The following is a 14,986-nucleotide window of genomic DNA, read 5'->3' on the forward strand; positions in this document are numbered from 1 at the left end:
TCACTCATTTTGGAGTGACGTCAGGGATCACTCCAAAATCTTCGAGTGATCCCTGACGTCACTCCAAAATGAGTGAAAGTGAAAATGCTCATTTTCACTCATTTTGGAGTGACGTCAGGGATCACTCCAAAATCTTCGAGTGATCCCTGACGTCACTCCAAAATGAGTGAAAATGAGCATTTTCACTCAAAATTCACTCCAATTTCACTCGAAATTCACTCTTTTTTGTATTCACTCTTTTTAGAGTGAAAATTTTCACTCGATTTTTTTTTAGAGAGTACATGAGACCAGACAATAAAAACAAGAATGTCTTTTTTTAATGATACTAGTTGTTCTCGAATAACCAAATTCAATTAAGTGTCGGTTCACTAATTTCATACACTATTATTAGACGTCCATTTAAACATGTAGGGCCTATACGTCACTCATTATTCACACAGATTTTAAGTGCATGTAAATGGGGTTCTTGTCGATTGCAATGCTGGCTCTTATTGCCTTTCTGCCAAGGATTTGCCGTGAACCCAATCTATTCATCCAGAATCAACAAATAATTAAATAATTCATCAGGCACGCTCCAGCATTTCGCCGAAAATGGTATGGAAGAGAGATCCCCTCCCCCCCCCCCCCCCCCCCCCCCCCCCCCCATCCACGATTAGCCATTAGATGTCGTACCGTAGTCTGCACCGCCATTACCTATGGTGTTCATTGTATGATTTACTTGTATCATTATCACGTTCCCTCTTTGCGTTACAATACATCATTTGACTCATATCAATACCGTGAACAAGTGACTGCAAACAACATTCTGCAATTGGTTTCGAGAGATTCATGCAGTAGGACCTACTGGTATGACCCTTTTTTGGCTCGCTCTTTACTCTTGCGATAATCCCACGTGAATGGCATGTGTACATGTACTTATTTGCGCGGTGAATCGACTACCGTACTACGGCTGAGTGATCAGACTATGCCCCGCGGGCGAAAAAGCTTGCCGTCGACGGAGCGACCAATAGCGAGCGAGCATGGCGAAGGAGCTTGTTGATCGCTCTGTTTACTCTGTTGCTATGTGACCGGGCTTCATTCACATGTTGATATCTATTTTGATTCCTCCCTCGGCAAGTGGGAGCGACGAGCAGTCGAACAGCTGACCGCCGTACGATCTGCACGGAAGTCCGCCCGCTCTTTCGCTCTTCTCTCGGCGTATGCAGAAGTGTGTAACAGGTTGTTACAACCCGTCGCAGCAACAATCAAAACACGAGTTGTTTTGATCAATTTGCAGATATCATTTTCTACACATATTTGCCAACTGACAAGGGATCTACTACTGGATCTTTCGTTTTAACCTCTTGATACGAGGTAAAACGCGGAAAAACTTTACGTGGCAATATTTTCTTATTTCCTATACCCTGGACCTGGTTGCCTTCCCCCGGCACCTGTACAGGAATTTGTGATCAGCGGATTGCATGTGAGTTTGTTTACGTTTGTTTACACCGTGTCTTCCACCACCAAATGTGTCCCATGTCATAGGCCTACCTGCTCAGAGTATGCTTTGAAGAACTGTCACGATTTAGATATTCATTTCTCACAATTTTCTGAGATGTTATGATTTTACCAAAGCAATTTCGAGCTTTTTACCTGTCTTTTGTACTACCTTTACCTGTTTCAAATAAATTGTCTCCTTTTCAACTAATGGCGTAGCAAAAGGTGTAGTGAGCAAAACATCCTATTTATGCGCGGAATGTTGTCAGGCGCGTGTACGCGCTTCATAAAAACTTCCGAGTGACGCGTAGGAAGAGACTCTAAGCGCGTGGTTTATGCGCTGCTGGCTGGCGGCTGGCCCACACACACAAATGCAAAATCTTGTCGGCCTGAAAGTGGTGCGTAGGATCAAAGGAGGGGCTTACCAATAAAAATCGTGATACAGTAGTGGGTAAGATTGCTCATCCTGATAATTAATTTGATACAACTAGCTATAGATATTTTTGTGCAGACATTACCAAATACATGATTGTACTTGTAAATTGTATAACTTCTAACACCTACAGGTACTTAATCAATAATGACTAACGTTAGGCCTAGGCCTATATACCTGGTAAATCATGTTTATTGTTAGAAAGACTGCAGTCATGAAACATTTTGCTATTTTGATATTTATGAGTCTAAAGTAACTGGCTTCTACTCAATCTTGATCTATAATTGGATCCAGATCTAGACATGTCTAGATCTATACAAAGTTCAAATATTGTATCATTTTACTTTAGTAGGTAGACTTTGTCTTGTTTTGATATCACCATGACTGTTATCAGCAATGACTGTGAGTGTAAGTGTGATTAGTGAAGTAGATCCACTAAAGTGGCACTATTGTTAAATGTGTCACATCAAGTAGGATTTAATATCTTCTGTTTGCATTGTTGACACCCCTGACAGCTCTCTGTGGAAGTCGGATTGAAAGTTTCCCTTGGAATACTTCATCACAAAACACTGGTCACTGCCCCGTTCCCTTCCACTGACCATCCTCGCCCAAGATGGCTGCAGCAAAGGTCGCCACGATAACCCTTCCCCTCCTCACTTCGACTACGAGGGACACTGGGGTGAAGTTCAAACAGAATTGGATTACCAAACTTCAAACAATTCAGGAGCCCCCGAAGCAGGAGCCGAAAGAGGACAACCTGGACGACAGTTTGACCAGCCTCAACTGGCTCCAGAACTTGAGGATCATGCGCATCCAGAACCCGACCCCGCCCAGCAGTCCCACCCCTCTCTCCATCCAGAACAGTCAAAAGAGTGCCCTGCAAATCCACAACGGCGGCAACGGTGTTGTCAAGTTCTCATCATCATCATCACATAGGACTTCTGGTTCAGACATTAAGGTGACCAAATTCTCAACACAAAGCCTCCACCACCATCATCACAATCACCAAGCACCGGTCCCGCTCGATCAGAAGATCGACTACAAGACAAACTCTAGTGTCAAACCGCCGTACTCCTACTCCACCCTAATCTGGATGGCAATGAAGGAGTCGAAGAAGAACAAGATCACACTTTCATCCATCTATAAGTGGATCACAGAGAACTTCAAGTACTACCAGGTTGCAGATCCCAGCTGGCAGGTAAATAATTTTTAATTTTATTTTCTTTTTTTTTAATAAATGAATGAGCATCTTTCACATCAAATTCATTTTTTTATCTTAAGGCAATTTTTTTTTTTTTTTTTTTTGGTCAGGCTTGTCAGGATAACATTTCATGTGTTCGTCAAAATGTTCCTTTGTATACCAACCCCAGTAATGTTACGCAGTTTGGTTATATAGTGAAGACGAGACTGTGATAGATAAGAAATCCTTGCGTTTGAAAAGGAATAGAGTTCATCAAGAAAGCTGTGAAAAGATTTGTGAGTTGAGACAAACCCTGTCCATACATTGACCTTGATGGTGAAATGTGTCCCCACCTACCACCCTCCCCATCCCACCCCCCCCCCCAAAAAAAAAAAAAAAAAAAAAAAACACATCCCCAAAACACAAAACAAAGCAAAACTCAGCAGGTAGCCAGGTTGTGTGAGCCAGATCCATACTACTTATCAGGGCTGCCTGTTTGTAGACAGTGACCTGGTAAGGTCAAGGAAAATACCCTACCAGGAAAGCCAGACTTTACCAGTGGGATCCCCCTCTCATCCCCCTAAGGTGAAACTTGATACCACACAGCTGATAAAGTCTGGTCAGTGGCAAAGGTCAAATTGGGGTCAGTGCGGGTCAACCCCTGCTGAGAAGTCAGTCAATGGATTTTCTGGTTTTTGGTGGGATTCCACACTCACTCCCATTTTCTGTGCACGTGCTATTCTGGTGCCAGTGGCTGGATATATTGTAGGGACTTTCTGTACTGGCATAAATTTGCACAATTCAAGTGCACTCATTGCAGAAATATGGAAACCCTGTATTTAGATGGGTGTCTGATGTGGTTATGACAAAATCTTGAGTGAAATGTACCGGCAGGTAGTGACATTTCACTTCAACCAAAGGCACTAATAGATGTACTGGTTAATCATTTACTTTTCAATTTTCAATAAAGTCCACAGTGTTTTAGAAGCAACAATCCAATTGACCATTTAAGTTTAAAATGTGATATGAGTATTACACTGTTAAACCACAGCTATTCAATGCCTAAGTATGAACTAGTAGGTAAATAAGCTAAATGGCATCAGAGGAGTATTATAAAGGCTGTTATACGTGTACATTGTAACTTCAACAAAAATTCTGTACACTTAGACTAGCCCATCAGTTTCCAGCATGATAAAATCAGGTCAGGGTGGGGTTCATGCTGCAAGTAGAAGTAAAGTAGGTCAGTGTCACCCTTCAATTTCTCTCCTAAAAGGGCATTAAAAAAAAAGAGAAAAAAAGAGGGAGATTTCTACTCGGATGCTTGGAAGCCAAGTCTTGGGGTAAAGAGGATGGGTGGGGATTTTGGTCCTAAACCTTCTAAGACTATTACTAACTACATGTATGATGTTATCCTGTGAGGGCTTTGGAACCAAAGAATGAGAATGCTCATGCATGCTTAGAAACGGCATGGCTACCATGAAGAAATGTAGAACACTTAGAAAATGTACCCTAATGTTACTACACAGCTGTAGGTCCCCTCAATACAATATGTACACCAATATGTCTTGCTAGTTTCCTTTCCCTGATTAGATACAGAATATCATAGTTTGCCATCTCCTTGTGACCTTCAGTTTCCATTTATATCCACCAGGGGCCCTAATGTACAGTACTTGGTTGCCACATTACTAATTCATGTGTGTAGACTTGAGTGTCAGATATTGCTTGGAACGTGATCAAGTGCATCCATGCGAGGGTCGTCCATTGATTGATGATATCCACCATAGGGGAAATATAAGATGGAGTCCAAGATACCGGTAGCTGGTTAGGAGATGATATTGAGAAAGAGACAGAGAGAGAAGGGGGGAGGGTGGTAGCAAGATATACCAGTAATTAAATGAATGAGGAGAGGGTGCATTCTCAAAATCGAATGTCAAAGTTTTGCATCGTGCATGACTGGATTTCACTAAAAGCTACATAAGGATATATCGGGCTGTCAACCAGGTAGACAGGTTTGTCACGTGTGCATTATTCCCCCCATTGTTGGTAATCAATGATCTTTGTTTGGAGCGCTCGCTGCGCTCTGTGTGCAAAATTGTAGAAAGGAGAGAAAAAAAAATGCAAGGCATTTCTAATGTGATACTATTGTGATAGAAAATGCTCATGACATGTTCTGTCAATGTACAAAAGGTTGATCAATTAAACTGGTTGGTGAATGGATTTCATTTTGGGAAAGTCCTCATTTTGCCATATTCCCAAGGCTCAATCATGATTTTATGCATTAGATTTTATGGCACTCTGTATAATCTCTAATTATAATATTACTTTGGCAAGGTTGGCGAAGCTCAAGGAGACATTTGTTGGTGCAGATAATGTAATCAGTTCAGATCTAGATAGAAATAGAAATGGTTTTACTAAATGAAGGTACGCTTTTGACATGAGTGGCCAATTTATTGACCTTGTTTCTGTGTGCAATATTTGGTGACACTCCCTGTCTCGAACTTTGTCCATCAAGCAAGAGGTTTTTCTCTTAGATTCTGAGTTGTTGTTTTTTTTTCTTCTAAATCATTCAACATGGGTGAGTCTTTTGTACGGTCAAAACCATGAAAAAACTTAATAGATTTCTCAATCCAGTATCTGTTAGATTTAAAGCTGATCTGCTTTTAAAAGAGATTATTTAAAAAGACAAATTACCATCTCAAATGCCCTGCTGAAATGTACTGCCCTGTTCATGTAGCATTCATTGCTGGGTTGTTTGTTTTCTTTTAAGACAGAAACAGGTAGAAATTTAAAGGTGTATGCCTACCATCTCCCACTTTAGGAAATTATGGTCAAAATGTACTACATAGGATACATGTGAAGAGAGTCTTACAGCTTCAGAAGAATGCAAGTCATGCTCACTCAAATGTGGAGGGGGAACCAAAAAACAGAAAGAAATTACTTTCTGAGCTCATTCATACAATTGTACTACTCCATGAGGGCAGGGAGATGAAGCTTGCAAAATATTGTGTAACAGTCGCGCTAATCTCGATGTGACTATCATGCCAGCGTCATGTTGGTCTATCTCTTGCACTCTATGGCCTCTTCTTCTCCTATGTAAATAGAGCGAGTGTAGAAAGGCGTGTTCCCACATGTCATCAGAGACAATTGTGTCAATACATTGTAGTTAATACAAATAGGGCTCATCGTTTTTTTCGAAAGACGCCACGCCACGCAGGAAAGGAGCTGGAACCATAACAAGCGAAGCCCGGCTCTTCTGAAAGACCAGGCTAGAAGGAACAAATGAAGTGGAGGGGGGCAGAAGAATAGAGGGATAAGGGATGGGGGGGGGGGGGGGAAACAGATGCACTGGGGGTGAATGGGATCACTTCTGCCCCCCACATGAGAGCTTTAGCCGCAGATTCTCTTCTTTTTTCTTCTTCTTCTTTGCCTCCCCCTTTTTTCTTTCTTGTATGTTGTATTTGATTGTCCTGGCTGCGTGCTTTCATATGAGCCAGAGAGTCGAATCAAAGGTATTGATTGGTTGATACGCCGTGGAGGGCAATGGGCCTATTGTCTGCAAAAGTGTGACTTGCTTTGGGACTCCTCGTGGCGTATCGATCCGCATTTTTCTTTTCATCCATCGACTTGTATGGCCGTCTTTCCCTCTCTGCCAAAATCGTGCTCTTTGCTTGTCAGAAAAGAGATTACATGTGCATACCTTTACATACAGTATTTGATATGCATTGATGCGTAACAATCTTACTGGCATTTAAACATTCATAATACACAGTGTAGTGTGAGCGCTGAGTGTGAACATACAATACATTTGTAGTTACAGAGAGCGAGTAGGTGAGAAAGAAAGATGGGGAAAAGATTACAATGTTTATTCAAATACACATAAAATGTGTAGTCTTAAAGACACATGGTCCTGGTGGTTTAGTCGAATGCGTACGCCGGGACTATGCGCCTTTAACTATTCTCAGGTCTGTTTTTAAGTGTTAATCATACATTGTATGACAAGTTCATCTTGTGACAAAGGTGCTTTCTAAGGTTCTTCGGCTACAATTTGTAGATCAAAGGGCATTTCATCCTATTGTTCCTATTTTGGGTAGATGAATGAGTAATCTTCTGTAGCAATTCATTTCATGTTAGTAATATTGTGACTGATAGGGTGTGTTAACCAGCACTGAGTGAAAAATACTGAAGTTATGAAATATTGGTACATGTAGGCCTAACTGATGTATTGCAATGGTTTAGTTTTTGTCACCTCTTTGAAGTTTTGCACAATATATAACAGTGAACCTGATATCGTGACATTTCATGGAAAGTGAAATATATCACACCTATATCATGCTAAAAATGACAGTGTAGGTAATAGTAATAATTAAATTAATAATTTAACAAAGTGTTGTGTTATGAAGAAGAAAAGATTTAGCTTCCCCTAGAATGTGAGCAACCATGTCCAGTAACTTGAAGCTATTGCAGGGATTGCACCCATGATGGTGATGGCAGTCAAAATCAGAAATGAGCTTACATGTTATTTTTACACAGGGATCTTAACTTTGAGACTCATGATGCAAGAGGCAAATTAAGAATTCATAAAAGATGCAGTGATGGTTTTCAGATCAGTGCAATGAATGTTTTCTGTTTTGTTTTTTGATTTTTGCCAGAAGTGCTCAAAAAAAAACCAATATACAGTAGAAATTGTTTTTCATACCTTTAACCATCAGCCTTTATAGAGTAAAGGCTTTATCCTTTTCATCATATGTATTGAAATGAAGCTAAGAAAAAAAAAAGAATATTGTGGAGGACTAGTGTCATGTCAAACGTTGATGGTTTTGTCGCTGGTTTTGTGTACTTGAAGTAAATACGCAAGTCAGTCCCCGATTTCATTTCCATCATTGCCAATATTAGCTCACCTGGGGTAAGTTAGCATGATGCGTATAGGTTGTGCAAGCGAGTGACACACGGCCATACATCGTGTGGCGTGATGCTCAAATGTGTGTGCTCCCTTCCATTTGGATACTGCACACAAGTCGCCTCGCCTTTCTGACAAGGCCTCCTCCACTGCTGGCATCAATATTGTATCAGTGCGTGACTAGCAGGTGATGAAATTTTGCTCGGCATTGGGTCGCAAACAAATGGACGCCCAAGTTCGCTGGGTTGCAAATTCACTGTTTCAAGGTCAGGAGGAGGTCAGTGCCGTTGAAGTATGGGGTTAATTGATCAATTTGTTAATGAATTGGCAGGCTGACTTTTTCTCTTTTTTTTGTAATTCATATTTTTTCTGCAACAATTGGTATATTGATTGTACCACACCGTGCAAGATTCTTTAAATTGGAGACTGGAATCATAGTGTGTGACCAATCATGAGGTTCAGCATTTGAAGGAAATATAAAAGATTACACTGATGCTGAGGGATGGAAGACTACAAGAAAGAAAATAAGTTCCTTAATTTCTCTCGTCCAATAAAAAATTCAAAGTTGGTTGTATCCAAGCCACTTCTGCTACAGGAAGATGGAAGCAGTAAGTTATTTCTTTTCATTGTGTTATCCCTCCATAGATTGTGATAGATGTTAGCTAGTATTTGCATTGATATTAATAGAACCATACTATCAGCATCGGCAAATAGTAAGACAATTACTGCCCTAGATGGAAAACTGTTCATGCTCATAGAATTGAAAAAAAGAAGAAGGGTAGAATATTAAAAGCGTAGCCAGTGTCGATAATTATTACGCACCCCCTGGATCATCAAACCTGATTATATTATGCAAGAGGCGTTACAGAAGTGGGTTTTCCAATCAGATTATATTGAATCAGGTGTCAGAAAACAAATAACTCCCCCCCCCCCCCCCCCCCCCCCCCGAAATCATAGAGGAGCTATTATTATACAATGAACACACTGTTCAAACATCAACAGATTATACAAGGTAATGGGTGTGCAGGCAACTGGAATTGAAGTTCAGAGATGAGTCCATATCAGATAATACGGATGGATACATATTCATCCCTTTGTGTGTTATCAACCTATACTACCTACGTGCAATTACGCGACCCTGTGGACTTGGTATTAAGTGCAAATTGGTTGTGAGAAATTGGCTAGTGTGGATCAGAAATGACCAAAAGAGTAACATTTACAGATATCATCCTTGGAGAGAGAGAGCAAATTTGCAAATGCAATAGAGATAAATAAAAGATGGGACTGTGTAAGATTTAGAGTGGAAAGAAGTGATATAAATGAAAGTGAGTTATGAAGAGAGAAAAAGCAAAAAATGAAATGAAATAGATAGTAGGAAGTGAGAGAGAGTGAGAAAGAAAAAACATTAACTGACAGCAGTTCTCAGAATTGATCTAAAAGTAAATTTTGGTGGAGATGTATAATAATGTTGTAAAAACTGTGTACCTGCAGCGGAGGGGTGTAATACACACACACACACACACACACACACACACACATATGTACACTTAAAAAAAAAAACCCACATACACATGCACGCAAGATGATATACTATGTGAAGATTTGACATAAAGACGAAGAAGCCATATATATCATCTCCCCTCTCTCTCTCTCTTTCTCCAACTGACATATAAGGGCCAGCACATGACTAATAAACAACATGTATGGTTGCCATGGTAACCATACACAGATGCTTGGGCTGGTTACAGTGATGCTCTGCTTACTGTTCTGGTCGTATCATTCTACCCTGTGAAACTGCATTTTTCAGTGTAAACAGTAACGATATACAACAAAGTTCTTCAGTTTTGTAGATTGTCTTGATATGGTTACCATCATAGCAGTAAAATTGAGTTAGGTAGCAGATCTTACCGCTATCATTGGAGTAAGTCTTATTAGCAGGTTTTTTTAAATCTTTTTTTTTTTTTTTTTTTTTTTTGTTATGGGCAGTCGCTGTTCAAGCTATTTATAAACACATAAATAGTGTATATATGCATGTATTTCTGTCATCAGAAATATGTGACCACTCACATACCAGGTACATATTACATTGAGCAGGTACTTGTCTTTCTAATCATAAATTGTGAGCACTATATTGGAGAAAATTGTCAGCTGTCCACCTTGACCGGGTACAATCAAAACCTTTGGTCAGGTACAAGTTGTACATTAACAAAGCCACTATAACTGCACTTGATATGAGAATATTGCTGTAAAAACAAGGAGCCGCAGGCTGACTGCTGCCTGAACTCTGAGTGCTCAGTCTGCTGATGGGAGTGGTGCCGTTTTCTCCCACCACTGCAATGCCACATTCTTGGCAACCATATTTTACGTCTTTCCTTAACGGGGCTGCACCGTTGGGCATTGTTTGAGTCTGTGCTATAGGCTTTCATATGTCGTACGCAGTTGCACGTTTCTGAATTTATTCAGTGAACTGCTGTTATTTTGCTTTTAATTCATGACATCATGCAATGTCTATCCAGAGCCATTGTCTAATGGTTAGAAGGACAAAGCACACTTTGTAAATAGAGCAGAAATATTATGTGATCAGATTGTTGGATCGTGAGAATGGAATTGGGACTGATCATGACATCAAAAAGCTGACATATTGTCATTTTGATTGTGGTCTTCGACATTCATTTACAGTGAATAGGCTCATTATGCTGTACATTCTGTGTACACTTGTCCACATGGAAAGTTGGTGCCTCAGTCAATCCTCGAAACATTCAGTTTGCATAGTCTAGACATCTGCAAACGCACAAAGATAGTCAAATATACATCTGTAAACCCTGCCAATGTAATCATATTTTGCCGTGTCAGATTCAGATAATCCAGGCAATATGTCTGTACTGCAAGTCTTGATAATGATGTAAAGTAGGTGTTTCTGTGGACTGTAATGGCGACCTGCTCTTATGGTTGTTGTTTTTTCCCTCTTTTGTCAGTGTGAAGCCTTTGATTGACTGATTGGCATAAATGGACAAGGTCATGGTGTGTAAACATCAGATAGACCCCCAGCTGCCTTTATCTCTTTCTTTTACTATTCATACTGACAAACAAAATATTTTCAAAGACCTCCAGATTGTAGATGGTAATCATCATCTATAGCATGAGATTTTGAATATAAAAACCCTGTGGCACGGATGTCTTTGTGCTTGTGTGCCCTGTGAATGAGACCACGAAAAGTGGTAGATTTTGAAATGAAAAGGACAAGCCTAGCTCTATATCCCCCCCCCCCCCCCCCCCCCCCGCAGAGCAGGTTGGTTTGTTTATGAGTTATTATGACTCGCCTGAGAAGAGAGAGAAAGAGAGAGAAAAAAAAGAAGAAGAAGAAGAAAGAAACACATAATTGGGAACACAAAGAGCTGATGAGAGAAAATTTGACCTGTATTTGCAGCCGAGGGGTCACGTAGCGAAGTTTGGAAGCGTGCCATGTTTGTTCCCACAAGACGGCATACCAAGGCACTCGCTTGCCCGGAGCAGATTTGAAAGTCTGGGTTTAAAGCTAGTGGCAGTTGCCATGGTTGCGGTTGTAAACAGCAGGGCATGTAGAGATGCTGTCTGCTGGTTATGTTTGATTTGTGTCTTTGGCTCAATGGCTCACCCATGACCACAGGTGTTTATTGTAGCATTGTTAATGATTATCCTTGTTTCCATGCTCACGTCCATTGGGTATTCCATGATTTTGCAGAAATTTTTGTGCAAGCAGTGTTGAGGATTGTGACCTGAAATTGATCTGCATGTACATGTGTAGTTAAAAACTTGATTAACACTCTATACTGGGCAAGTTTGATAGCAAAGCTTAACATCCATGGATAATATTTGTACAATGAATTTAGAGTGCTGATATTGATGGTACATATTGTGAAGAGGTTGGGCCACGTTTTGTACTGGCTGATGGACCATGTAAATTCTGTCTTATTGAAAACATTGCATGACAAGTGTTTCATAACACTATGTGTTGCTCATGATCTGCAATGTAAGTGGTTTTGCATTCTTCTGCTTTGTCCACACAGAACTCAATTCGCCACAACCTGTCTCTCAACAAGTGCTTCCAGAAGGTACCTCGCAAGAAGGACGAGCCTGGAAAGGGCGGCTTCTGGCGCATCGATCCTGCCCACGCTGATGAGCTTGAAAATGGTGTCTTCAAGAAGCGTCGCCACAACTCCTTCCGCGAGCTGCCCATCAAGATCAAGACCGAACCACAGAGCGACGAAGAGGCATCCTCTGCCGCCTGCGAGGCCCAGCACCACAGCCGCAAGCAGAGTGCACCAAAGAAGCGGCAGGCATCCGACCACGGCAGCTCCTCCTCACATTCCGCGAAGCGGGCGCGGTCGCAGAGCTACCGACCCTCCACCATGCTGGATGACAGCATCCCCAGCAGCGTCCTCAAGGAGGACTTCAGCTGGAACTCCATCTTTGAGTCCGAGATTGAGGTGGACGGCATGCGCATCAAGACTGAGGACATCCTCAACGGCAACGAGTCAGACAACTCCGACTCTCTGGAGATGGACACGCCGCCACCATCAGAACATGACAGTGAGACAGTCCTGGATTTGTCCATCCGTGGCACGCATATACCCCGCCCCACTTGGTTTGAAGAGCAGTTTAGGGACATTGACCTGCATCCGTCCAACGATCAGCTGGAGGACATTTTTGCTGCCTTTGACCTTCCACCTTCCCCGGCTGGCTCCACTGGACCAACCTCACATCCCTGGGCAGAGGTTAGGACCCTGGACAACAATGCCACTTTCAATGATCTCTTTGACTTTGGCCAGTTGGCCGAGGGCATTATGCCCTGGCAAGAACATCCGATGCCCTCGCCATAAAAAGGAGCACAGAACTCTTTTGAGAACACTTACTCACTCTGAGAGAAAACAGTAATTCCTGGAGAAACTATTGTTTAAATCTAGATATATACATACAAAAATACATCACGCTGGCCAGTGACAATGCTTTTTTTTGAAGACATGATACATGTTGAATGTGTATAGATAAAGATATTTTATGAAGAATCATGGAACACGATTCCCTCGAGCACTCTTAATTTCTTGCGGTGTTGGTGTATGGCTGGATCGAATACCACACTCAGCAGATTTTCCAAATTTTGTTGTCTCTGTAGGATTGAGTATCATGTCAGATAATTCCATTCTTGCACAGTGTCTGCTTGCAGTGTTGTCGTGCATTGCAAACATCTGTCTCCTGTTTTCATCAAAGTGAAATATTCTAGTCAACAGCACTCTTACTGATCAAGAGTTTTGGTGTGCACATCAAGGGGTGTTGCATTTAGCTGAATATCACTTGCCTGTGGAGTGTCATTAACAATATACATATCATGCATGCATGAGAACATTTTGCATGAAAAATCTTGCATTTTTCACAAAGTTTGCATGGCATTTTATGATACACTGAGTTTCTTTTCTTGCTTTATTCTGCTATTGCTTTTGTACATTATTTGGGTACATGCTGGACCAACTACATGTGTGTTGTGTTTGTTTGGCTATTTTTTTTTTCTCTCAAAGACCCAAGAGTCATCTCATTACAAAATATTCCATTGAAGAAGGGTCTCAGTTTTGTTTTGGGCTTTTTTTTCCCCCACACTTCTTTTGTTGCTAGGTGTTTTTCTTTCCGTCCATCCTGAAACCTGCGGCAAGTCACAGACAGTCCCTGTAATGCGGCATTTTCTCAATTCCATCCACTCTTCTCAGATGCAATTGCCTGTCCGAAAGGACGAGATTTTGATACTACCAACTTTCATTTGCAATTCTATGCAGATATCATTGCCTGTCACTTCACAAATCTGTTTTCACTCATATGATAATCAATATTTTGAAGTGCGTAGCTGTGTGAAATTACCTGTCGATGCTGACTGGACTATTTATACTTGGAGTCGCGATATTGATGTTTTTGATTGAGCATATTTTGATTTGCAATTCTGACAGCGTACATATTACGTCTTGAAACTTTGGTTATGATGTGTCTGTATGTGAGATACACCTCTTTTATTTATGCATAAACACTGACGTGCATTTGTGGTGCGCAGTATTTAGCAATGACATCATAACTAGTCGAGCAGGCACAGCAGCTGCTGTGGAAGTGCCCAAAATTTTGAATCAATCAAATGTCAGAAGTCAGCCAATATTACCCAGATCTGAAAAGGATGTGTATGTGTGTCAGACTATACATCCCTTTTATTTTCCTTTGCCATTGTACAACACTCCTCAGTGAAGAGATAACCTGGTGCAGTTCAATTGAGAAAAAAAAAAGTCCATATGGTTGTCGGCTCAGTTACTTTAAAAAAAGAAAGAAAAGGATGATAAAATCATGTACTGCTTGCTGTGAAAGATAGAATTTATGAAATAACAAATGTAATAAAAACTATCAAAAATCATGACGATATTTAAAAACATCTTAATGTCTCCATTCTTTCTACATATGTTTGTTTACCAGGTGTGTGTGTGTGTGTGTGTGTGTTTGTGTGTAAATGAGTGTGTCTTGCGCATGCGTGATAACCTCGATATCGTGTCTGTACGTGTAATCATGTCATGCATGGAAACGAGTGTATGCGGTGTGTCATTGCAGACAATAAGATATCATTGAATACTACAACTGTATAAAATAGCCCCTGATATCAACGAATAAGCAGGAGCGGAAAGAATAGGAGTGTGCGTGAAAGTTGACGGACACGAGGTGATGTTTGCTGTGCTGATCGGAGGAGTAAATTAGCGAGAAGATGGCAACGTCAATATGGAGGGGAAATAAGTCACCATCTTTTGCTTTGATGACGATTAGATGGTAGGGAGGGCAAATTTCGGGCAAAGGGTAAAATGGGGCCTGAAGGCGACCATCGTTTGGTGTATCGATTGGTTGGATGACAGATCGTTAGGTTTCCAGTGTAAACACTGCTGAGAGTTTCGTTTTTCTCTCTCTCTCTCTCTCTCTCTCTCTCTGCCATGTGGGATGAGTTTAC

The 14,986-nt window shown here is 41.1% G+C and overlaps 1 protein-coding gene across 1 annotated transcript; it reads left to right on the forward strand.

Moving 5' to 3' along the window:
• Positions 1-1,159: 1,159 nt before the first annotated feature.
• LOC139738625 (forkhead box protein J1-B-like) lies at positions 1,160-13,320 on the forward strand. Its single transcript, XM_071649241.1, has 3 exons — positions 1,160-1,462; positions 2,425-3,107; positions 12,033-13,320. The coding sequence occupies exons 2-3, from the start codon at positions 2,523-2,525 to the stop codon at positions 12,843-12,845; spliced, it is 1,398 nt and encodes a 465-aa protein (XP_071505342.1). The 5' UTR covers positions 1,160-1,462; positions 2,425-2,522; the 3' UTR covers positions 12,846-13,320.
• Positions 13,321-14,986: the final 1,666 nt, after the last annotated feature.

The sequence above is a fragment of the Diadema antillarum genome, unplaced genomic scaffold (genome assembly GCF_040938485.1).
Source record: "Diadema antillarum isolate AM-2024a unplaced genomic scaffold, OU_Dant_1.0 seq00000759_RagTag, whole genome shotgun sequence".
Taxonomy (NCBI): Eukaryota; Metazoa; Echinodermata; class Echinoidea; order Diadematoida; family Diadematidae; genus Diadema; species Diadema antillarum.